The sequence below is a fragment of the Candoia aspera genome, chromosome 2 (genome assembly GCF_035149785.1).
Source record: "Candoia aspera isolate rCanAsp1 chromosome 2, rCanAsp1.hap2, whole genome shotgun sequence".
NCBI lineage: Eukaryota > Metazoa > Chordata > Lepidosauria > Squamata > Boidae > Candoia > Candoia aspera.
This window is the reverse complement of record NC_086154.1, coordinates 216403098-216430561: the sequence shown is the minus strand read 5'-3', so window position 1 is coordinate 216430561 and position 27464 is coordinate 216403098. Positions and strand designations below refer to the sequence as shown.

Here is a 27464-nt window from a genome sequence, read left to right as displayed (position 1 = left end):
AAATAGATACTCATTCCTCCTCCTATTTTCTCCACAACAGCAACCCTGTGAGGTGGGTTGGGCTGAGAGAGAGGGACTGGCCCAAGGTCACCCAGCTGGCTTTCACTAAAGTCCTAAATATTTCACTGGATCTTTTGCTATCTCACAGCCAGTCTCTTTTTTCACAAAATTTTCTTCCTTGGAAGTTAATTGCCTTGTTATTATCTTTGGGGGGTTTAAAATTCATTTTATATCCAGAAAAGCAACCAAAATCTTTGATTACTTTCATCAACTTTGTGAGAGCTCTGTGGTTTTATAATTGTTAGTTGTATATCGTCCGTATGACATTTCATCTTGCAATCCCCTCCTTGAATTTTGATCCCAATTATCTGTTTAACTTTTTGCACCTTGTTGGCCAAGGCTTCCAAAGGAATTACGAACAGTAAAGGGGAAGTGGACATCCTTGCCTCATGCTTTTGCTAACTGAAACACTTGGGGAGAGTGTGCTATGCATTGTAAGTTTTGCTGTTTTCTGTTGATATATGCTTTCCACCCAGGTTTTGAATTCTTCTCCAGGATTCATTTTGTTTAAGACCTCTGGTAAAAAGTCAATTCCAAATTGTCAAAGACTTTTTCCATGTCTAAAAATGTTACCACTGCTTTCTTTTTCTTAATGTTGATGAATTCTAGTGCATTTATGATAGATCTGATGTTATCTTTCATCTTCCTTTTGCAAATGTAAGCTGCCTGATCTGTGTGTACTGTATAATTTCAGGAATGTACTTCCTCATACATTTAAGTAATATAGTAGTGAATATCTTGTAACCAACATTTAGTAAAGAAACTGGTCTATATGACTGGGGTTCTTCAGGTAATTCCCTTCTTTGTTAATAGTGTATTAACATTATATATACAGTACCTATGGAGTCAGACATTATATATGTCTCCTTCCCTGTCTTTAGTATTGTTTTTTGTTGAATTTCATTCATCATCTTCAATCATTCTTCTACCAATTCCTCTTCTAGCTTTTTGTAATACAGAGCTGTCAGCCCATCTGGGCCTAGCACCTTACCAATTTCATTTTTATTTACTGCTTCTTAAATCTCTTGAGAGATGTTACACATTTGCTTAATGTTTATCTATGTTCCTCAATAAATTCTTTAGAGTCTGAGTTTTCAATATATGTTTTCAAATTTCCTTTGTCAATCTTGTGCCTGGAATAATTTTGCAAGTTCTTCTGTTACATCCGTTCTTGCATATAACAATTTGTTCTCTTTCCCTATTGCTGTTATCATCCTTCTTTCTTTCTCTTTTCTAATTTGATATGCCAAAGGTTTCCTGGTTTGCATTTTCAAAATGATTTTAACATATTTTATCTATTTTTGGAGTTCTGCCGTTTCCAATAAATTTAATTGTTGTTTAACTGTTTCAGTGTTTATCAGCCTGGACTGGTTTTATGAATGTGTTCTAATACTTTTATTTTCTCTTCTAATTGTGATTTCCAACTATGTTCTTTTTTTATTTGCTGCAAGCCTTATTAAGATTCCTCTCATATAAGCTTTACTTGTCTATCATATAGTTGTCTCTAATATCCCTGGAGTCATATTTATTTTAAACAAACATTTTAATTCTTCTCTGCATTTCTCCAGTATGATTTCTTGAAGTAACACATATCATCCTCCATCTGAAAGGCAATTTTTCTCCCTGAAACCAAGATATTAGAATTGGAGTGTGATCTATGTATGTCATTGAGCAAATCTGTGCTTCTTTGATAGATGGTGTACGAGCGTTAGATATCCAACACATATTAATTCTTGATTACATTTGGTGTCTTGCTGGAAAAAAAGTAATCTCTGGATTTTGGATTGTTTAATCTCCAAGTATCAGGCAAAACCAATATATTCATGTCCTGAAAAACATTTCTTGGGAGCTGTCCTCCTTTTTCCCTTTGGGATGATTTGTCTAAGCTTGGATCTAACACTAAGCTTGGATCGAACACTCCATTCATGTCTCCTACTATACAATTGTTTCCTCTTCTGCAATTCCTATTAACTTCTGGAAGATTCTTTCATATAATTGCTCCTTATCTGTGTCTGGAGCATAAATGGAAGCCAGTGTTAAAATCTTACCTTCTTTTCTTAATTTCAGTATTTAAATTCTTACTTCTTTATTTTTTAATTATTTTAGTGCTTCCCAGCAAGGTGATTTAAGATAAATTACTATTCCATTTTTCATCATTCCCAATGCTGTATATTCCTAGCCTAGTTTTCTTTGTTTCAACAAATTGACATGGCTTTGTTTTATATGCGTTTCTTGAAAACCAACAAAATTGGCTTTAAATGTTTTAAGTTTATTAAAAATTTGCTTTCGTTTATAAGGTATGTTTAGTCCATCTTTATTTATTGAGATCAATGTTGTCTTGTCCATTTTAGTTTTAGTTTAATGCTGTAGCTATAACAAGTTTCCCCTCTTCTTCATCTCCAGCAAGAGCATTCTGAGACCGGTCAACAGAGAAAGGCCACTAAGGGGAAATTGTACCAAATTCATTGGTTGCTATCTGTTGCCAATGGCTGACCAGGAATTGAGCACAACTACCCACAAGATCACTTGTAACTCTCTCAAGTACTTAAAACCTTCAAGATCCATGGGACACTTGGAATGGAACATCTTAATTGATCTGTTCTTCCCACAGGGTTCCCAAGTGGCAGCTCATCTCATTTGGACCAGGATGTGATATGACCATGGCAAAGAGCTGGTGGAAATGCCTGAAATATCCAGATCACTACACATTTGCTCTGAGACAAAATCAAAGTCTAACTTGTGTCTGTCTATGTTTCTTGGACCTGAAATTAATTGATACAAACACATGGTCACCATAGATGCTATGAACTTCTGAGTTCTACTTGAATCGGTCCCTAGAACATGATGGTTGCAGTCACCAACACCAAAACACAAGGGGACTCCATCACCAGTCTGGAGACCAGGTTAATAGCTTGGAAAGGGTTCACTATTCTATTAACAGGACCTACATGAAGTTCAAGTAACTTTCAGGGGCAAAGATATGCAAAAATCCAGAAAATCTGCAAGCGAATAGACATTTTGCACATACCCATACATACAATCTGTTGCATGGGTATAAAGTGATTCTTGGTTCAGAAAAAGAAATTACAAAACTCAGCCAATTTCTGCTCTTCAGCATCTGATCTTCTACTAAGTAGCTTTCTAAGAGAAAGAACTAGAACACCCATTCCATTTCAGTCCTACAGCCTTTTTTCTCTTCAATGAACCACTAGGAAAATCCACTTTATATGACATTTCCTCTTCTATATATTTTCTACAGTGTAGTAAGCTGTCAGACTGCCCTTTTCTAGTGTAATCAGGAATTAATATGATGTACAGCTTTATAGACTACATATGTTCAGGTGTTGATAAACCTGGATTGATCAAGTCTAACCTGCTTAATCTGTCTAGCTGCATATGTCTGGCATTCCACTGGGGTCAGCAGAGGGAGACTTTTATAACTCTAAGGGTTATGTTCTACTCAAAGGAAATAAAGCTTGAAGGAAATGTTATTTTTATTTAGTTTAATTTTTTGTTTGCCATATTATCCCAGAAGTGGACAACCTGCAGCCCCATTCCCCAAAGCATGGTATGCAGACAGTTGCTGAATTATTATTTTTAATACAATAGAAAGAAAAATGACTAAATTTATGAAGAATAATTATATTCAACTGAATTAATGTAATTTAAATTAAACTGAATCAAAGCTAGATTTTGGAGAGTATCCTACTGCATGCCAGTGAAAGGATAAATACAGCCTGAAATCTCCCCCAAAGTTGCAAAGTTCTACATTGTACCATGCTGTCTCATTCAGGCAAAATAATTTGTATACAGCAAAGGATACAGAGAATACCTATACAAGCAGTCCTTGCTTAAAGACAGTAATTGGGACCAGAATTTCTGTCACTAAGTGATGTGGTCGTAAAGAACGATGTCATGTGACTGCATTGCTTAGCAGTAGCAATCCCGGCAGTCTACATTGCCATTGTTAAACAAGGATTGTGGGTCATTAAGCAAGGACCTCACGTGACTGTGACTTGTGACTTCCTGCCAGCTTCCAACAAACGAAGTCAGTGGGGAAGCTGGCAGGAAGTCACAAGTCCCATGTGGCTTGCAAGCAGGCCAACAGACAGGTGGGTGAGTGCTATGAGGTGTGGCCAAGTGGGGAAGGTTCTGTGGTGCCTTGCATGTTTAGCCAGGTGGAGGAAGCAGTACTGCGACACCGCATGAGTGCAGGTGGGTGTGAGCTACAAAGAGCAGGTCATGGTGCTGCAGGTGGGCACATGCTATTGAGTATGAGATCTCTAGGATCTCATACTCCATAGCAAGCTCTTCGGGAGAAAAAGCAGCAGGAGCAACTTACTGGAGCAATTTGCAACCTTCCCTGCCGGCTTCCCCATTGACTTTGCTTGTGGGAAGCCAACAGGAAAGGTCGCAAATGGTGATCACATGACCATGGCATGGGACACTGCAACCACTGTAAGTATGAGCTGGTTGCCAAGCACCCAAATTGCGATCATGTGACTGTAGTGATGCTGCAACAGCTGAAACTTTGAGGACTGGTCGTAAATACTTGCTCAAAGCCATCACAATTTCAAAAGGTCTCTGAATGAGTGGTCGTTAACTGAAGACCACCCCTATCTGCAAGCTCATTCATTTCAGTGGCAAAGGCAATATTTATAATCTAAGGCACATTTGAGCCCCATCATTCACAACACATTAATATATGAGGCAACTGAAAGCCAGTGTAGCACAGCATTTACAGTACTGAGACTGAGTTTCTGTCTGTCCTCAGCCACAGAAACTCACTGGGTGACTTTGAGCTAGTCACTCTCTCTCTCAGTCCAATCTACCCAACAGAGTTGTGTGGGGGGAAAAAGGAGGAGTGCACCCCCCTGAAAGCCTAATAAATAATTAAACAAACTCTCAGTGAAGTTGCACTCAATTGTAACTTAACTTTAAAAATATTACTTACATAGACAGGATAAAGATCCACTCCATACATTTCAAGTGTCTTTGCTACTCCTAAGTAATTCAGTTCTGCCTCAGCTGGAACTTGGCCTCTGTTGAATAAAACATTCTTGGATATATCTATTCAGAACAAAGTACAAGAGTTCATACCTGGCAGCTAAATGGACATCTTATACATCACATTAAAATCTTTACATATTTATACATAATGTTCATCTGAATTGTATCATCCAAAACCCTCAAAAATCAGCAAGTTGTGCAATTTTTCTACCATTCCAGAGATGCATTACTTGTACGAGCTGCACTATGGTATTTTCAGCTAAAGGTCAGGCACAGCTTTTATTTGGAGCCCAACTGGGACTGTATAGAAACTTCAATTCCTCAAAGAAGGTAGAGTCATTTTTTAAGGAATATATTCAAAGTGGGACAGTATGTGTCCAGTATGGTTCTCCACAGGAGACTGGAGTGATCAAAGTAAAGACTAGCCTATGGTTATGTTTTCTTATTGACTAAGCTATTGCTTTTTCCTGTGGGTTTAGGTTCTTTGATGATAATTTTGAAACATATTGGAGATCATTCCAGCAGCAATTGAAGTACTATGGGTTTTCACAAGATGCAGTTTTAATGATGAATGGGTAGGCAGTGTCAGTGTTTAAACAACATTATGCATTTGGAAGGGCAAGACCAGTTTGCCTTCCTAGAGACATATATTTTAGAAGTTAATCTTCCTTTTTAGGCTAGCAACATATTTACATCAAATAATTGTCTCCAAATTTAGAACAGCCCTAACCTTAACACATTTTTATGTATTTCCAACAGCTTTTCTTCAGGGGAAATTTCTGAAGTCCCATGTGACTTGCCCTTATGGCAAAGGGCCCATGGAATCTATAGCCCATATTTGGTGGTAACTGCACCTTTTATAAAAATACATGGGTACATTTTGTGCCCCTCTTTCAGTAAATTTTCCAGGCCATTCAGATCTATTTTATATATTATGTATTATATTGATGTCTGACCACTACAATTCTGTTTCTTTGAATGTGGCAAAAATCAGTTTGTTTGTAGAACTTGCTATGAATTGACTTGCGCTGAGGTAAAATACCTCTTTTTATAGTTATTTGTACTTAGTATTTATTTAGTTTATTATGATTTTGTGGAATTCTGGTCACAGATCATAATCAACTTATTGTTCAATACAAAGAAAAACATATTACTATGTTCATGAGATTACCTACCCAAATGGAAGAATTTCTATTACTTAGTTGTTTGCAAATATAGCAACTATCAAGATAGTTTTCTTATTTCCTTCAATATGCAGATGAAGCAACATACAAGTTGGGGCCTCCTCTAATTTTCTTTGCCCTCCCCTAAATAGATGGGGTTTCTGAGCACTTTGTGACAATCTAGACTTGTTGTTTCATTATTTCCAGAGAAAAGAGATAAGCACTACCAAACTTCACACAATAGCTCAGTTGTATATCTCAGCTTCCTAGTTATTTAACCACTTATTTGGGAAATGGCTTATATAGCAGTAGGCTCTCAAGACAGAATTTGGCTACATTAGTTTCTTAACTGCCGACAAGAAAGTAGCCATATACAAACAGAGGACTTGCTCATTGCAGTGCACAGAAGTAATTCTTTTATAAGTATATGCTTCAGGATTTAAATACTAGGCTTTTTCTGATTACACAGTAATTAGAGTATAACTATTGGTTAATCTTAGATTAATCTACTTCACCAGCCATTCTTTCAGTCATATAAAAATAGTTAATTTTTTAAAATACAACACAATTGTAAATAATGCAACCTTTCAACAATTAATCATAACCAGGCAAGTAGCAGTTAACTGTCAATAAACTGTAAAAGGGTCATGTGATTTGTCTGTTGAGGTGTCACATCACTAACTGTTGGAGCCATCTCAAGAATTATGCAATCCATTTCCTACAATGCTCTTTTCTCAAAAGTTTTTTGGGCCAGCCTTACTGCCCAGAATAACAAACAAGAATAAGTGCTATAGCCGCTATTCCATTCAGTGGAATATATATGGAAAAGTTGAGGAGAATTTGCCAAAAGTAAAGTATCCACCTAGTAACAACAAATCGAATTACAAAACAAAAATGTCTGAACCAAGTAACACCCCCAAAAAGTGCAACTAAATGCCATTTACGAGATTCCCACGTCACCCTGGAAAAAGGCATACAGTATATGTAGGAGAAACAGATGGGCACTAAAGTTCAGCAGAACACTGGAATGTATTAAAAAAAACAAATTACTGAAAACATGGAATCACTGAATTTAGTATAAACACAAACTTAGTAATCATGAAAAATCATAGCCTATAAAATGAATAAATATAAAAAGGAGATTCAAGAAGCAATCAAAATGAAAATAGTTGTCTCAAAAACCTTCAGAGAAAAGTCCATTGAATCACATGACCCATCTACAGTTGAATTACTATTTTTATGTTCCTGAAGATGACAATCAGTTTATTGTCAAATTGTTGCATTTCTACACATTATTTATAATTATGCAGTACAATTAAAAAAAACTTCCTTCACATGACTGAAAAAATGACCAACAAAGAAGATTCCAATAAAATCTAGCCTTTTTCATCCCACTTCTCTGAGTTAATGGATATTTGGCCATTCTGTTGATGACTTTGATAGGAACCTGATTATGTTAACATAATGGTTCTCCCTTGTCTGGGAACTGCTAGTTCCTGTCTTGTCAGCTTTATATGAAAATAGTAACAGAGTCTATTTAAACAGGGCTGAGAGATTATGGGAGTGGAAGTTTAACAAACATGCATATTTCATAGGGCTGGCACACCTTCTCTCTGTGCTGCCATCTTCCAGACAATCTGGGCAGAGGGGATCATAATCAGTCCTTCTTGTATGACATACGCAGGAGGGGAGATTCTACCCTGAGGTGAGAATGACCCCCTCTTGATGGCAGTCCCAAAACAAAGATCACCAAATTCTGTCAAGCCTTTGGAGGACAGCTTGATGGAGTTTTGACTGCTTTGTCTAATAATAACCCTGGGGTTATTATGTTATGCCTTTAACTATTAGGTGACTATGTGGCCCTATCATTTGACGCTGATTTTGTTGTTAGATGTTATTTATGTGTTACTGTTGTGAGATGCTCAGAATCTGGTGAAATGACCAGCATACAATTTATGTTTTCATTTTCAGAGAGTCAGATGAAAGATTTGTTAGTGAAATATGAATGAGACATATAATCAACTCTGAGCAATATGTTAATATATTTTTCACACTTTACTTGGAAGACATATTTCTCCAAACAAAATCTGGTGTTGGTTTTATTCCTCAGAAAATCATTTATACAAGAAATTGATTATTTTAAGACACAGAAAAGGAGGTAAGTATTCCCATATCTCAATTTAAAGATAAAGCAAGAGGGGTTGGGAAGCAAAATGCTGAATTAGGTCCCCTTCCTAACATTAAACAGATGCTTAATGTTAAAAAACAGCACACTCATGTTAAGAGCTCCCAAGTCACTGACACTGACACTCAGAAATCTTTCCCCTTCACTATCTGTTAGCTCAAGTTATGCTTGTGTTTTGCTTAGTATAACACACCATAGTAGCAGTAATTCATTTTTACCTTTTTATATGGGATTATTTGTGTCAGAAGCAGCCTTTGTATTTTCAGTGCTTGGTTTATCTAATACAAAATAACTCCCAATTTGCTATAAACATCCTTGTTAAATGTGACCACACTCTTTCCCTTGTTCACTGTCTTTAAATTTGTACTGCTTTTGCCCTGCCTCCCTTTTTTGGAGTTTCTGTCTTGTGTACTCTATAAAAGAGGTATTTCTAATTATGTCTTATATTCACTCTGCTGTAAACAGCCTATATCTAGGGTAATTAATCCATGTAGTTTGCTATGCCTTACATAGGATAATTTATGAATATACTGGTTGTCTTTTCTATAATTTCTATTTTTTCTCAGTTATTTTCTTTTGTTCAGATCTTATATATAAATTATTTAAATCTGCCTTGCCAATTAACAGATTCTGTAGATCAACCATTTCTCAAGTTCAAACAGAATCCCTACAATCTTTCCTGATTTTAACACATATCCAGCCCCAAAATCCTCTTACTATCTGCCTATTCACCTGGCTACACATTCCATACAGGTAGTCCTCCACTTACCACTACAATGGGGTCCAGAAAATTTATCGTTAAATGAGGCAGTAATTAACAGAGGCATCGTGTGACCACAGCCGATTTTACAACCTTTTTTGCTGCAGTTGTTAAGCGAAACATCACATGACTGTGTCTTGCGACCTTCCCTGCTGACTTCCCCTTTGACTTTGCTTGTTGGAAGCTGGCTGGGAAGGTCGCAAATGGCGATCACATGACTGTAGGATGCTGCAACCACTGTAAATATGCGACAATTGCCAAGCGCCCGAATCACAATCATTTGACTGTGGGGATGCTACAACAGTCATAAATGCAAGGACCAGTCATACATCACTTTTTTCAGCACCTTCATTAACTTCAAATGGTCGCTAAACAAATGGCCGTAAGTCGAGAACTACCTGTACAGGTAGTCCTTTGCTTAATGACACAATTGGGACTGGAATTTTGGTTGCAAAGCAGTCATTAAGTGAAACCAACCTGATTTTACCTTTCTTGCAGCAGTCATTAAGTAAATCACCATGGGTGTTAAGTGAACCACATGGTTGTTAAGTGATTCACGCAGCTCCCCATTGATTTTGCTTGCCAGAAGCTAGCTGGGAGGCTTGAAAATGGTGATCACATGACTATGGGATGCTGCAACAGTTATACATGCGAACCAGTTGCCAAGTGTCCAAATTGTGATCATGTGACTGCGGGGACATTGTGACAGTTGTAAGTGCAAGGACTGGTTGTAAGTCGGTTTTAGCACCGCCATAATCTGAACCGTCACTAAATGAATGGTTGTTAAGCGAAGACTACCTGTAGTTTAATCATCTAAAAAAGTTTTTTTTTCTTTTCTCATCTTTTTTGAACAAGGCAGCAAGATTCTGCCAAACAATTATGCTGACTAATGAAATGATTAAAAAATTATGAGCACTGCCAAATTTTTGATTCTTACTGCTCTCATCTTTTTTTTCACCCCTAACATTTATTGATGAAATGTGTCATCCTTCTGCGTCTACAGAAAAACAGGATTTTCCTGCCTCTTTCCATGTTTATCCATACTATTTAGTGGCTAGATTTGCATATGCTAAGCCATAATGTGACATGCGTAGGTTTGGTATAACATGAAATGTAAATGAACCCATTCGTTTATAAACCATATTTTATAAACCTAGTAAAATATACTTATCATTATGAAAACATGAAGCCTCCTTCAAGTCAATTTCGTTGCTGCAATTTCATGAACACATTTCTGTAAGTTTCTTAACAGCAATAAGGAAGTGGTTTGTCACTGCCTTACCCTGGGGTGTGTTTCAACTTCTTACTCTATTTTATGACTCCAAATAGTCACTGAGTGTGTCCCATCAAAACACAAGCCAGGCCCAACCCTGCTTAGCTTCCAAGCCCAGACAAAGCTGGCCACGTCCTTTCACCTAGCTAACCCTATACTGTATGAACCTAGCCAACTATGTTTTATTAAATAAACCATAATTTAAAAAAAAAATCTTAGTAAGGTGTTCAGACCAACATCTCTGGTTAGAAATCACAATCATATCCTGATTGTAATATACATGAGAGACACAGAAAACACTAATCTAAAATGCGTCATACTTATGTCTGTTCTGGATGGGTGAGAAAGGGACCTGATGTGTAAGCATATTTTAAAAAGCAATCAGAGTAAATGTCCTGCTCACAGAGGGCTGCTTCTCTAATGCTTTTTCCTTGTACAATTTCTCATTTGACATTAATTAATAAAACCAAATTCTTACGTCAGAGTCTTGTGTATTTGTTCTATGGCATCTTCCAATTCTTCTTTCTGGTCAGGAACAAAGCGGTACTCTGAAACATAACCTGCAGCGTGCTTGCATGGATCATAATCTCCAAGTTCAGCTATACAATGCACATAAAAATATTTCTTTAGTTGCATACTTTTGGACAGATATTCACATAAAATATTTTATTGGGATTACTCAAGTAAAATAATCCAAATTAATATAGGTTATAGCATTTAATTAAAAAGTGGAACACATGAATATGGAGGAGAGAATGAGAAAAGGAACATGAGAGAGTTAAAGGAACTGAACAGACAGAATTACTCACACAGAAAGAAATTAATGGATCCCATCATACGTGTTGCATTAAAGTAGGCATGCAGCTAGACCGCGCTTACCAACTGCCTCATTCAGCAACCATTCAAAGTTGCAACAATTCTGAAAAAATAACTTTACTACCAATGCCCACATATGTCCTTCGCAGCATCTGTCAGTCATGTAATCACCATTACAGTCAGTATGCATTGTTCTGTGCCTGACCTGTTGTTTTTCTTTGTACACCCTTGCAGAGTGGAGAGGAGGGGATTACAAGAGACTAAGCAGGCACACAATCAGGAATATACATAAAAAGGAATGCAGTGGTGCTGGCAACCGGAGAGCACTATGCAAACACCCCGGTGTATTCCCCATTCTGTGCCTGCTTACTCCCTTGTAATCCTTTCCTCTTCAATCTCTCTGCTCTGCAAGAGGGGTGGGAGGGAAAAAATGGATCAGGCACAGGAGAGAATGCCTACAGAGATCACTTGGGTTTTTTTTTTCTTTTTTCTCCCCCACTCCTTGCAGAGCAGAGAGGTTGCTTAAACAAGCAAGGGCGGGGGAGAAAGAAAAAAGAAAAAAATCCCATTAATTATTAAGTCCCTTCTTGCTAATTATCCCAGTGCTGAGGTGAGCATTCCAAAGGGTGGGGGAGTGGGAAAAAGGGAAGCTGAAATAAAATCTTTAGTAGGCAAACAAAAGCTGAAGGTGTGACACTGATTAGTCTTGTAAGTTACAGGCAGCACAGCCAGCCCAGTGCTGGGGCAAGCATTCCAAAGGACCCAGGAGTGAGGAAAAGGAAAGCTGAAATAAAATCATTAGGAGGCAAACAAAAGTGGATTGCAACTTCCAACTTCCTGCCAGATTCCCCATTAACTTTCCTTGTGGGAAGCTGGCAGGGAATGTCAGAAATCACAATCACATGATCACAGCTTGCTGCAATATCATAATCGCAAACTGGACACCAAGCACCTGCATCATGATCACCTGACCACAGGGACGCTGCAATGGCCAGAACTCCAAGGACCGGTCATAAGTACCATTCATTCAGTGCTATCCTAATGATGGGGGTTTAGCACACCAGAACCGAACCCAGATTTGGGCTGGGACAACAATAACTTTGAACAGTTGCTGAATGAATGGTCGCAACCTGAGGACTACCTGTAGTTCTGACTATGAAATAAACACAGAAGATTATAGGAGAAATGAATTTGGCTGATAAACTTTTACAAAACCACTGCAGTTGTGATAAGGTAGTTGGTAATTATTCATTTAAAACTGGCACTCAAATCCTACATTTGCTTACTCAATATTTCAATGATCTAACATACAAAAACAGGCCAATGATACTAGGATATGCTGTTAGATTTTAAGACAATTGGCAATGCTTGGATTGTTTAGATCCACTTAGAGTTGGACTCTAGCTACACAGGCCCTGTGGAGTTTGCTGAGGCATAGTCTGACATGGTTATCTGGGAAGGGTTTGATCCTGTTGGCCCTAAGGAAGTAGACAGAGTTCTAGGGGCTGTAAGTGTTCATCCTGTATTTTAGAACCATGCCCCTTCTTGTTAAGGCCTCCTTGGAGATGGCCCATGACTGGGTCCAGGCAATGGTGAAATCATCCTTGCAAGAGGGGGTAGTCCTGCCCACACCTAAGAAGATGGTGGTCCATCCCCTCCTCAAGAAGCTATCATTGGATCCAAAAGTGCTGGATAATTTAGATCCTGTCTCCAACCTTCTGTTCATTGGCAAAGTGGTTAGGCTGCTGCTTTAAAAGACCCTCGATGAGGCAGATTATCTAGATCCCCTTCTAATCAGGTTTCAGATGTAGGCACAGTTCAGAGGCAGTACTGATCACCCTTGTCAATGATCTGTGGCAGGACTGGGATAGAAGTAATGTATCCATTCTGGCCTTCTTTGATCTGCAACTGGTCCAAAATGCAGCAGTACAAGTAGTTATGGCATACCTTGGTTATGTCCAAGTAACATCTCTACTTTGCAAGCTGCACTGGTTACCAAAGAACTTCTGGGTGCAACTCAAGGTGCTAAGACCCTTCATGGCATGGGGCCATGTTACTTGCAAGATCACCTATCTCCAACAGTTTCTGTCCATCCAGTAAGATCTCACAGGACTGTCATACCCCTGTTGTTTAGGCAATGTCAACTGAAGGGACCTAGGAAACCCTGTCATCACCCCTACCCTTTGGAACAGCATCAGCCATGAGATTCAGTTGACCCCAACCCTGCTCGTCTTTTGAAAGGCATTAAAAACCTGGTCCCTTTCCTCAGGCACTGAGTCAGAGAGTGTTATGATCCCATTTGCTGAATTTTGATTATTGTTTTGATTATTATTTTTTTCAGATTTTTATCCCTTTATTATTTTTATAAATAACTCAAGGTGGCAAACATACCTAATACTCCTTCCATAACAACCCGGTGAGGTGAGTTGGGCTGAGAGAGAGTGACTGGCCCAAGGTCACCCAGCCAGGTTTCATGTCTAAGGCGGGACTAGAACTCCCAGTTTCCTGGTTTCTAGCCCAGCACCTTAACCACTAGACCAAAGTGGCTCTCCTTATTATTTGCTTGCTTTACCATTTTTATATGGATTTAATTGTTTACAGATGATGTACATCATCCTGAACATGTTATGATCAGGCAGCTATATTACTTGAAATAAACAAACATGCAATAGAACAAAACCTGACTTAGGAAAAGGTAAAGTCATAATAGAACCTCAGGCACCTTTCTCTACAAAAGAGTATTTTGAAAACATAAAGGGATCCATATGTGAGGCAGAAAGAGGAGCATATCACCAAGGGAAAGTACATACTCATACCAGAAACTGTAAGAAGGTATCAAAAAACCTAAAGCTTGAATAAGCTGTGGTTGAAGAAAGATGCTAACAAGAACAAAAGGGATTCTTTGCATACATTCAAAATGAATAGATTGGTATATCATCTGCTTGGTAAAGGCAGCAAATGCTAATAGATAACAAAGAAAATGCAGAATGATTCGGTTGTTATTTCAACTGAGTTTTCTCCAACAAGGGAGAATAGTGTTTCACCAGGCAGTTGTGAAGAGCAGAATAAAGGGGCAGGATTGACATTTGAGATGGATGGAAACATGGTGGGGAAGTATCTGTTTACTTTGAATGCAGATGAACTGCATCACTGTGTACTGAAGGAACTTGTAAATGGTATGACCAAACATTTAGTTACTACTTTTTTAAAGCCCTGGGTACATGAGATTAATTGGAGGACAAATGCTATTCCTTCAAAAATGGAAAAAGAGGAATCCAGGGAACTACAGAATAGGTCTAAGATCAAAACCTAGGAAGATTTACTACATATCATAAAAAAAATTGATCTCAAAGCACTTCAAAAACAATGTGGCAAATTACAAAAGTCATGCATCAAGAACAAACCTTGCCAGACTAATCTACTTTTTTTTTAATCAAGTAACTTCAATAGATTATGGAAACATTGTAGACATAATACATCTTGATTTCAGCAAATTATTTGTCAAAGTATGTCACAACATCCTGAATAGAAAGCTAGTTAAGTATGGCAGGCTCAGAAAACATATTTAACGAACATATATTAATGGCTCCTCCTCATACAAAAACAAGGCACAGGTAGTCCTTGAGGTACAACCATTCATCCAGCGACTGTTTGAGGTTACGACGGCACTGAATGAATGGTGGTTAAGATTGGTCCTCAGAGCTCCGGCCATCCCAGCATCCCCATGGTCACATGATCATGATCTGGGCGCTTGGCAACCCGTTCACATTTACGACTGGTTGCCAAGCATCCCATGATCACATGATTACCATTTGCAACCTTCACTTCCAGCCTCCCCAAAAAGTCAATGGGGAAGCTGGTAGGGAAGGTCACAAGTCGCTGGGGTAAGTCTCCTCACTTGCACACCCTCCCCTCCCCTCTGCACTCGCACCAGTCACTCATGCACTTCTGCACACCCTCCCCAGCTCACACAGCACCTCTTGCGCACCCTCCCTGACCCACATAGTGCCTCTCGCACTTTCACGCTCCCCGGCCTGCATGGTGCCTCTCACATACCCCCTTGCACCCTCCCCAATCTGCATGGCGCCTCTCGCACACCCTCCCTGACCTGTGCTGCGCCTGTCGCACACTCTCATGCACCCTCCCTGGCCCACAGGGTGCCTCTCCCACACCCCCATGCATCCCCCCAAACTGTGTGGTGCCTCTTGAGCACCCTTGCGCACCTTCCCCAACCCAGCAGGAGCCAGTTCACTGGTTGTGGGAAGCTGGCAGGAAGTTGCCTTGCCTAACAACTATGGGATTCAGTTAACGACGGTAACCGGGACTGCAGCGATTGCCATCACTAACTGATGATGTTGCACTTTATGACTGCATCACTTAGCAAGGGAAATTCCAGTCCCAATTGTCGTTGTAAGTCGAGGACTACCTATGGAGTGATGTGTCCCAAGGTTCAACTTTGGGCCTTCTGATCTTCAAGATTTATATTAAAGACTTAGATGAAAACATAGTGAGAATGTTTATCAAATTTGCAGATGGCACAAAATTAGACAGGATAGCTAATATCAGAGGAAAGAAAATTCAAAATTTAACAAGGATTAAAACAAAATCCATTTTAAGAAACAGAAATCAAATGCACTGGTATAGGAGGGGGAATTCCTAGCTTAATAAAAATACTTCTCTAAGTCATGTAGGAATAGTTCATTGCAATGTGGATGTGAGTCAGCCGTACAATATAAAAGCTTATGATATAGCTGAAAATAGCTGAAGCTCCCATCATTGTAAGGTAGCCTCAATTTAGCCAAAGATATTTTTATGGCTTTAGCATGCCATAAAAAAATTCTCATTAACTTATCTATGTAAATTATCTAATAGGGTTAACACTGAAATCCTTCTTAAAATATACATTAAACTTGATGTGATATTCATTTTGATAACATTAATCTTGCCTCCAGAGATTTAATGGCAGTTTTAAGCATTGAGTTACATCTTAGTAGATCACCATTGGATCACCACTCTCAGGATTCATAGCTAAGACTATGATGCAACGTCTAAAGCAATAGCACTCCACACATACAACCAAAAATATGGGTCTGCTATGTAGATGACATCTTCATCATAATAAAAAAAGAGACAATTATAGAAAACACATGAGATAATCACCAACACCATATTGAAAAGAATAAAATTCACAAAAGAAGAAATTGATAACACATTACTCTTCCTGGATATCCTCAACAGCAGAGGGAGCAATAGTAAATTAGACACTAAGTTTTTTAAAAAAAAAATCATACTGTTTTACTACCAAAGCAAAATGAGGAACGTAAGGTTCTTACACCCACAAGAAGAGCTATGTAAGAATCTTATTCAGGTGAGCACAAACACACTGCAGTAACCCAGAACACCAAAAAAGAGGAAACAGATCACCTATACAACACCTTCCAACACAATGGGATCTTGATCAAAAAATGCCTAACAACACAATCCAGCACAATACAACCAGAAAAACCTCCAAAACCAGTAACACACCTGTACATCAAAAACATCTCCAAGACAACCAACAGACTACTATAATAACCACTCAGTATCACTGTAGCACAAAAATTAACAAAATCCCTCCAAAATATCTACAATATTTTGTCATCTACAATATACTGTACAATGCAAGGACTATACAGGACAGGAGAAGACTGGCAGACTGTATCTATGAACACCAACTTGCAGTTGGCAGATATGACAAAAATTCCTTAATCTCACAACACATGGACAGTTTCAACCATTTTCAATTAGGAAACTGTTAACATTTTAGATCAAGCCAAATCCAAAAACCCTAGGGAATTTCTGGAAGTTTGGCATTCAGACAAATCAGCCATCAACAGACACAGAGATAAGCCTCACATATACACCATTTAAAAGACACAATCAAAAGCCTAGGAAGAAACAGCCTAGAATACAACCCCTCCAACAGCAACACCCAGATTAGCAGGAAATCGCACCAGATAAACAATCAAGGAGGAAGTCTGGGGGCAAGCTAGTACAAGTAGTCCTCACTTAACGACCCTAATTGGGATTGGCAACTCCACCGCTAAGCAAAGCAGTCACTAAGTGAGAAATCACGTGACCGTGACTGTGCTTTCTGGCAGGAAAGAGGCAAGACTACTCACTTTCACACATTTGGTTTTGTTTGCCTCCTAACCACTCCCCCACCCACTGGAATGTTTGAGTGCCTGCTTACTGTCTTGTACACATCAAAAGCAATGCAATTGCACCAGGAACTGCAGGCACACTACGCAAACAGCTTACAGTAGTCTCTTGAAATCTCTTCCTCCCCAATCTCTCCACTCTGAGGGGAGGGGGGGAAGCAAGCAATTTCTGTAGGCGATCTCTCCTTTTCCTGACAACCCCCCCCCCCCACAGAGCAGAGAGACTGGAGAGGAAGGGATTGTATCTTACTCTCATTTCATTTGTTAATTCAGGCTCATTTACTTTTCTTGAGTCAATGAGTGACTTTTGAGTGACTTTTTTCTAGTCACAATCTGCCATATACTGTGATTGTCACCAGGCAGGTCCATAAATATTGACCTCCACTGTCTATTATGACCTTGGTAAATTGAGACTTTCCCATTATTTTTAGTAAGGTAGAGGATTTGTAGACTAGGTTACCAACCTTAGTTGCCACATGTAGCATTCCTTGGTAACGGCAACGACAGTATTGTCAGTTTTGCCACACTTTCGCTACTGTGCCACAAACACAACCAAGGCCCAGTTTTACTCCATGCATGCTCATGCTATTCTATGGAAGCTAGGATCTCTAATCTAGAGGCTACCTTTGATGCCAATATACTGTTGCCTACATACCAATAATTACATACGGTATATGACACACCCTCCAGATGCATACATGCATGGAGTTTTGTAAACACCACAAAAGATAACACATTAAAATAGAAACAGTTTAGAAAACCACATACAGGTAATCCTCACTAAATGATGATTCATTTAACAATGGTCTGAAGTTACGACGGCCTCAAAAGTGCTTTATGACCTGTACTTGCACTTATGACCATTGCAAACTATCATACCACCCCCACAGTCATGTGATCACAATCCAGACACTTGGCAGCCAGCCCACGTTCATGACCAGCTGCAGCATCCTGTAGTCACATGATCGCAATTTGTGACCTTTTTTGCCGGTTTCTGGCAAAAAACATCCACTGGGGAAGCTGGATTTGCTAACCGACCACAGTGATTCATTTAACAACCCACAATTCACTTAACAGCCATCATAAAAATAGTTGTAAAATTGGGTCTGGTCACATGGTGACTCATTTAATGACCATACCACTTAACCAATTTTCCAGTCCCTATTCTGGTTGTTAAGTGAGGACTACCTGTAGTTAAGCTTCAGTTAATGTAAGGTTAGTGAATGAAGCATGTGCTTTAACTTGCATGGAAACCAATGGCATATAAATGTACTGTATCAAAATTTGGCTAAATCTTGATTTTGCATTTTCATCTGTAATGAAAAACCTTCGTTTTATTCTATGTTAAGACCAACAGACAGCTGTGACACATTAATTCTTCTCTAAACGACTGCAAAAATTGGCAAGTTTGCTAAGCATAAAAGTATTTAATTTGCTTATCACAGGGATGGGCAGCACTTTCCAGTTATGGACAGCATTTTTAAAATTATTTTTAGCCTCTAAGAACTACATTCACTGGAGTTAAGAGAGCCAAAATCTTCAGACCTTTTTTACTATCTTGGAAAGAGGAATAATAAATAAAGTAGGTATGTTAAGCCTCCCATAATATTATTGAATTTCAACAACATGATCTAGAAGTGTCTAGGATTGCCCATCACTAATTATCAGAAAGTTGCTCCACTTTAATTTTATTGCTTTTTTATAAAGTATGTTATATCTGAGAGGTGATTTAAAACACTATTGTTTGTTGCTAATTTTTGAATTTGTAATATTTTATCTTAATTTGCACTGATCTTGATTGTCAGTACATCTGTTTTATGATCTTCAGTATCTCATTCAGCCCTGAAATGCTTCAGAATGATACTCTGAAAAGGACATATGGGATTCTAGTTTGAAGACAGAAAAGAGTGAAGCAATGATTCTTAGTCTTATGAAGTGGAAGCCCAAAAGTTACAACAATAAAAACAAGCAAAAAGGTCAACATTGCCTAATACATTTAAAGGGATGTTATCATTAGAAAAGCAGTCTGGAAACACTCTATTACCATATGATAAACAAGTTCAATAAAGTTGAACTTTTTATGATGTGGTCCTACATAAACTGAACTCATTTCTGTATGAATTAAAACTGTACGTATACTCACTTTGCATAGTTAATGCTGAAGAAAACAGTTCATTTAAAGGCTAACAGATCTGGGGTGGCACAAGTTTTGTGGACTATTATTCTGTTCCCCATATGAAAGTTTAATATGGAGTGGCCTCTGATAAAGTAGTAGTTTTTAGTGTCCAAAAGTACATGCAACAGCAAATTTGTTAATCTTGAACGTTGACACGAAACTGGTCTACTGCATACATGAACCTAAACCATTATGTTTGAAGCAGGAATCAATGTTTTTGTCAGGAAACCCTGACCAAAAATGCTGATCTTACACTATATGAGCCAATCTTGGTGACTATATGCACAGAATGCATGCATTTATTATCCCTTTGGAATGCATCCTGAAGAAAAAGAAAATCATAATAATCACTACATTCAGCTCAAAGCAACATAGGTTTTAAAGCATAATCAAACCTGTACTACAAATAAAAGACAGTATTAAAAACGGAAATACTGTATCAGCACATACCCTGTATTGCATAAGCTCCCAACTGAGCAGCAATGTTGACAGGACAAGGCAAGCGCCCTTGTAAGACATCTTGCTTCACCTGTAAAAAGAACTGATACCTGAAAGACAGACAAAAAATAGCATTAGCACATATAGTTGTAAACTCCTTAACATGCTCACTTCTCTGTGTAACAGTTTTATTTAAATAATCATTGTTCATTAAGTATGAGATGGGACTGTGCCTTCGTCTCCTTTAAGTTAGTTTCACATGTATTCAAGTGTAAATTAATTCCATCTTATTTCCCCATTAGCTTGTAATTTTTTTTTTTTAAAAAAGACAATTTTTGTAAATAACTATCCTTAACATGCTCATTTTAAAGGTAACTTTAAAACTGAAAATTACAGTACAAAATCCATAAAAGTGTATATCAAAAGATAACCAAGTTCTTATCAACATTATTCCCTGGGAGAGAAGAGATTGCATCCATGACCCTTCACATGTGGGGTGCCTCAGGGTTCGATGCTTTCTCCCCTTTTAACACCTACACGAAATCATTGAGTAAGGTCATCTGTCAGTTTGGGGTTTGGTATCATCAGCATGTGGTTGATACCCAACTGTGTATCTCAACCCTGGGCTGCACAGCTGAAGCTCTCAATATACTAACCCAGCATGTGGAGGCTGTCTGGGTCTGAATAGGGAGGACTATACTCCAGCTCAATCCTGACAAGACTGAGCTGCTGTGGCTGTTTGGGCCACCTGAGTTCTGGATGCTTTTGTCTTTGGTCTTGGATGGAGTTGCATTTCCTCATTCAAGAGCTAGTGCACAACTTGGGGGTCCTCCTGAACGCACAGCTACTATTTATTTATTTATTTATTTATTTATCTAATTTATCCCCACCCATCTTCTCCTGTTGGAGGCCTCTGGGCAGTTTACAACAAATGATTAAAACCATCAGAATAATAAAATACAACAAAAATACTATAAATAGAAATAAAAATAAAGAATAAAAACTGTTCATACTACTTGATGAACAGGCAGTAGCTGTGGCCAGGGCAGCCTTTGCACAGGTTCATCTTGTCTGCCAGTTGAACCTGCTCCTTGACCAGGAGTACCTGCAGGCAGTTACTCACACCCTAGTCACCTCGCAACTGGACTATAGGAATGTGTTGTACTTGGACTGCCCTTGAAGACTGTCCAGAAGCTACAGATAGTCACACCCATGCATCATCACTGCTACATGAGCTGCATTGGCTACTTGTTGGCTTCCAGGTGTAATTCAAGGTGCTGGCCACCATCTATAAAGCCCTTCACAGCACAGGGCCTGGTTATCTGTGAGACTACCTGTGTCCAATCATTTCTGCATTCAGGCAGAGTGGGTGCACTTCAGGTCCCCTCAATTAAAATGCTGTAAACTTATGGGACTGAGGAAGTACACCTTCTCTGTTGTAGTGCCTGCCCTCTTGAATCACATCCTCCAAGAGATATGTAGTGTGCCCAATCTGTTAGGGTTCTGGAAGGCTCTTAAGACCTGGATCTGTACCCTGGCCTGTGATTAATGTGTTAGTGGAGCCGTTATGTTGTGGTTGTTTTTATTGGTATGGCTGCTTTTGTCCAGGCTGTTATGCTGTGTGGTTATGTTTTAAATTGTACATTGGATATTGTAAACTGCCCAGTCTTCTGGAATGGGACAGCTACAACAAATCTATATTATTACGGTTGGTCACATAGTCAGTTAGACTGGATTGGGCATCTTTGTCTACCTATCAAATCCTTCCCAAGGACCTGAGATAGGCAGTTGTTGTTGTTTAATAATATTAAAGGTATCATAACAGGATGTAAACTGTTCCAAGTAAAGCTGCCTTTTGCAATTGACTGGTGGTGATTTTGTCAATGTCGATGGTCAAGTAGTGCTATTAGTACTGGTACTATCTTTGCTCTCTTTTGCCACAGTCATTCTACTTCTATTTGCAGGTCTTTATATTTTGTGATTTTCTGCAGTTCTTTCTCTTCTATTCTGCTGCGTCCAGGTATTGCAATGTCCACTATCCAGACCTTTTTGTTTTTCTTATCAACAACTGTTAAGTCTGGGGTGTTGTGTGGCAGATGCTTGTCTGTTTGAATTCTAAAGTCCCAGAGCACTTTAGCTTCTTCATTTTCTATTAGTCTATTTTGTGGTCCCACCAGTTCTTGCTTGCAGGCAAGTAGTATTTCTTGCAGATATTCTAATGCACCATTTTTGCTACTTTGTCATGCCATTGTTTGTAATCAGTTTGTGTGATATTGTTGCAGCAGCTAACTAGGTGGTCCACTGTTTCTTCAGCTTCTTTGCAGAGATGGCATTTGCCGTCTGTTGCTGTCTTCTCAATTCTGGCTCTATATGCATTTGTTCTTAAGGCTTGGTCTTGTGCAACCAGAATTAGCCCCTCTGTCTCTTTCTTCAACTTTCCTGTTTTTAGCCATTGCTAGGCCTTGTTATCTGCTTTGCCTGCTAGTTTTTTATGTACTGGCCATGTAATACTTTGCCTTGCCCTATCTCTTTTCTATTCTTCATTTGGTCTTTCTTATAGGCCAGTTTGGTCTCTTTGGCATTCAGTAAGCCTTCATGGTGTACTAGCTTCAGTGCATCTTCTTCCCTGTCCTTCAGATATTCTTCCAATGCTCTTTTTTCTTCTTCAACTGTCGGGTGTACTTGCATCATTCCATGCCCACCTATGCTCCTCAGTAAATAGAGTCTGTCAATGTCGCTGCATGGATGAAGGGCATGATTATTGTCATTATTTTTCTTGTTTTCCTATCCAGGGCTTCTAGTTGTTGTTGTTATTTAAATTTGCAAAAAAATCCAGGCCGAATAAAAATAATCTATATATCCCTAACTTAGGAAGGACTGATTTCACATATTACAAATGGTTAATCCAATTTTGGGTTTTTTTAATCTTTAGTTCATATGCAAATAATTTTCCTCCTTTCAAATGTACTATGAAATTAAGGGTACTGGGCATGGGTAAACTTACTGGGAATCTTTTATTATTATTTTTTAAAATCTTTATCTGATTTGATATCCTTTTTGTAGCCTTCAGAGCCCCCCCCTCAGCCCATACTCATAGTGTTAAGAATATTTATAGAAAGACTTTAGTGTTTTAATATTATAGTATTGTGTTGATAATCTTAGCTTTTAGTGATCTTTTATCTCTTATAAGTTTCAGTATTATTATTGAAATGGGTGTAATTTTTGATGATTGTATTTTATGCCAGTCTATGATTGAAATAAAGATTTGATTGACTGATATGGCACTATGAATTGTATGGTATGAATACCATATAACTAACATTAAGAAGTAAAAGTTATTAATTTATAGTCAATAGCCTTAATATGCATCAACTGATTTAGATCACTTTGAAACATGTTTGATTTCTGCATTACTAAATTTGAAACATTCACAAAGCACACACTTCATATAAGCCTGACTTCAACTAATGTGACTGAAATGACATTGGCTTCCTACAGTTATTCATGCATTCAACTGTAACTGCCTGCAGAATAAAAGCTCTCATGTGTGAGACTGTTGATCCTAATAACATAAGGTTCTAGGCTTATGCTAAAGTCAATACACATCACACTATAAAGGGTTTCCCTCACCAAAAAGCTGCACAGAAGTTGCAACTGTCTGCAGAAAACCAGTATCATTTGAATAATGCTAGTAAGAGTAGGACTCATCTTACATGTTCACCTGGTGAGTATTCTGGATTTATTACTGAAGGATCAAGTCTTAAGTTGACTTAGCATTTAGAATCCTGGCAATTTATACCATGTCCATTGCAAAGAATGCTTGATTTCTTTTTCTAAAAATCCATGTTTCTTTCAACAGTACAAACATTTCTTGTTTGTTTTCCTTAATTAAAGCAGAACCGATGGCTATATAGTCTATTAAATTTCACTTACAAAATACTTTTTTTCTTCCTGTAGCATATTTCTCCCCTTCTGTTGCATCTATCAGCTATTAAACCAGAGTTAATGCTATAATAACTGTAAAATGTAAAAAGCCACACTATGCTACAGATAGGGTACTTTGTACTTGTAAAATGCAATGGGTACAGAGCTGCTCCCTCAAATCTATGGGCTGGGACAAAGAAGGCTGTGGGTATGTAGGTAAACAACAGATATAGAAATACATCTATCATTCTAGATTTTTACATTACTTTGACATGATGTACTGTCACCCATGAAACTTGCTTTTGTGCATTCAGAACAATAAATCATCAAGCAAATTACATTTGCTGGAACAGGGTGAAAGTTGCATACTTGAACAGGTCCATTTAAAATGCTGTATATAGAATCTGATTATTACACATACTTTACAAATAGCTTATAACTGTTAATATGACATTTGGTTTTTAACTTTCATTATAGAATGTTGTAAAATATAAATCTAGAAGTAAACCCGTTTACTTCTAGAAGGATAGTGACTAACGCTACCGATGTAATGAATTATTTTTGCCCAAGAAAGAAAACTGGTATATGTATTGGGGATATGATACTTTTGGGTTCCCCATTTATTTCCATTTTATGCTCTGTGAATTCCTTCCCTCCTTCCCCAAACATTTCTCATATTAGAGCATTCAACCAAAACAAACAGCAACAACAAAAAAACACCAGTGTAATCATCAGTACAAAATGTTGGACATTACACATATAAAGTTAAGATCCATTAGGTAGAATGTAACTGCATCTCACTGACACTCAAGTGACTAAGTGACTTGAAATGACTAAGTTATTTCTCATTTCTTTTATAGTAAGGTTTTGTTTAAAACTAAATAAAATCTCACTACTTTTCCTTCCCTTTCTCTCTTTAACAAATATAGTGAATTTTCAATCTACTTTAAAAACATACTGAGTATTTTTCTTTGTTAAGAGCAATATAATACCTGGTGATTTCTTCTTTTAGTCTGCATGGATCTTCTGCATAGTATTTTACACCAAAATACAATGTGTAAGGTGGGCCAGCTATTAGAAATAAGAAAACTATATAAAAATTAAATGCATAAGTATATAATTTCTATCTGAACATATTCTGAAGAACATTATTTTTCTTTGAGACCTTAGTGAATCAAGCATTCACCTGCTCCTGTGTGTAATTTTGGTTATCTAACAGCTATTAAATTGTCTTCCCATTTTTTCTTAGGACACAGTTGAAAACTATCTGTACTGAAGTGTTCCAATCAATTTTCAGATGTTAAAATTGTAACAACAATATATCCAGGCATGTAGAATTGATATAACTACAATATGCCCATTGATTTTTCTTTGGCAGGAACCATAAGCTATCAGCAATTGTTCATATGCATACCAGAAAAAAATAGCAACAGCATTCCAACAAGAATGTTTATATAGAGATGAAAAAAATAAGTTTTAGCACTCAAATCAGTATGTTCAATTTTGAGATTGATCAATATTTCTACATATAGAATAATCTCACAAGAATTTATACGTGTCATATTTCTCAAAAAGATTGGATTTGCAGATGTATTTTCTAAGCCTCTCTGTCACTAAACAATATTTATACAATTCAAATTATATACATACTATTTATGAGTTCTTTATGTTCTGTAAGAGTCTTTGCAGGATCCAGCCAGAACTGTAATTATATAAAGAAATGGTTAAATCATTAAAAGTACATATCAACATATATATCACTTATAATATGAGACTTTAAGGGTTTTGCCATAAATAATCTAGATGAAATAAAACAAAATATAATATACACAAAATCTTCCTACAATAGAAGTGGATATTTTTCCTACCACTTAATTGCTTTTAGATGGATTGGGGAGGATTAAGTTTGCAAAATATGTGTTTTAATCTTAAAAAAATAATGTACCTATTCTGCCCATACTAAAAATATAGAAAGCTGCAACCAAAAATCAATAACATCAATAGCACAAAGGGGGGGGGGTCTGAGGGAACTAAAGTAAAGTCTATGAAGCCTCATGCAGATGATAGATTGCCCTTTTCTGACCTGTATGTTTATGTGAAAAACATCTTGCTGTCATTAATGTTCTCCATATATTAAACATATTTGCACACATTATGTGTCACGTCATTAGACTCAACCTTCCTCAACCTAATGCCTGCTAGACTACAACCTTCATTAACTTCTATCAGCTTGCCACCTACACAGTATTTTGTATCTTAATATTTATTAGTGTTGCCTTAGTTGTTAGTTACCCTGAGAATCAAAGAGCAAAATATTATTATTTAAAAATACAGAAAAACAAGTTATCTAAGTAGAAGAAACAGTATTTTTAATATAAACTATAATAGTAGCAGCTACACCTTATTTCTCAATTGATTCCTGATAATAATATTTTAGGGATAGTAAAATTATCTGCTAATTAATTTTCATTTGTATCAATCCATGGATGGTAAAATCAACTACAATATTCCTAAATCAGAGTAAAACAGAGTTATAATTTCTACTTGTTCTTGAACGGGAAACATATAATAACAACTTACTCTCATCCTGTGTAACAAATGAGCAAGCAAAAAAAAAAACCCAAAAAGGAAACAAGGTCTGAAAAAACAGAACTGAAATGTTTCAAACAAATCAACAAAATTAAAAATACAAATTAGCATCATTATATTCTGCATTACTTCATCATTTTTGTAAGTATGTGCATGGGTAAATCTGTAAAAGCCAAATATTTTTCTATATAATTCTAAATGGCATCTTTGATTATCTTCATGCCAATAATAAGCAATAGTATAGCTTACTTTTCAAAGTTACAGGAAATCTTACAAATTATATTAAGAAAATTCATCACTATTAGCAAATTACTGGAATGTACCTCAATCCCCATATTGGCTGAAACCAAGCAAAGAATTCAGGAGAGATAAAGTCTTCAGCAAGACATTGTTCAAAAAGGATCTTTGGATTCCTTACAGCATCAAACTGCAGATTCCAAGCATATTGCTTAAATACATATGGATACGGATTTTGTTCTGGGCAGATAATATATAAATAATGTAGTTGCCAAATCATTAGAGAGCTCAGTCATTGCAAGAAATATGAACGAACACACCTCTCAAACACACACTCAAGCTTACCAAATTACAACATTTACCAATGCCACATCTTCCAAAAGGCATTTCTGCATAATCTGTATGAGTAACTGCAGGCCTGGTATAATAGTCCTGAATCCTAACACAGACTTCTGTCCTCAGCAAGAAAAGAAAGGGAAGAAGCGGAGCATATTCCACACTGATTATTTTAAACAGAGCTTAGGCTGTCACTTCAGTAAATAGAGCAGAAATCAAGTAAGAGTATCCAAGAGCAGAGTCAAAGTATGGATAGAAAACTATATTCATTTGACCAAACTGTCAAAATATTTTTCC

At 37.5% G+C, this 27464-nt stretch overlaps 1 protein-coding gene across 3 annotated transcripts in view; it reads right to left on the bottom strand.

Moving 5' to 3' along the window:
• EPB41L4A (erythrocyte membrane protein band 4.1 like 4A) overlaps nt 1–27464 on the bottom strand; it is a 124184-nt gene that overhangs the window by 46337 nt on the left and 50383 nt on the right. For all 3 annotated transcript variants that reach the window (XM_063295362.1, XM_063295363.1, XM_063295361.1), the window contains 5 exons: nt 25656–25707; nt 24998–25076; nt 20094–20191; nt 10930–11050; nt 5015–5102 (listed from right to left, as the gene is read on the bottom strand). In XM_063295362.1, coding sequence (XP_063151432.1) covers nt 5015–5102; nt 10930–11050; nt 20094–20191; nt 24998–25076; nt 25656–25707 — 438 coding nt within the window. The remainder of the gene's footprint in view (nt 1–5014; nt 5103–10929; nt 11051–20093; nt 20192–24997; nt 25077–25655; nt 25708–27464) is intronic.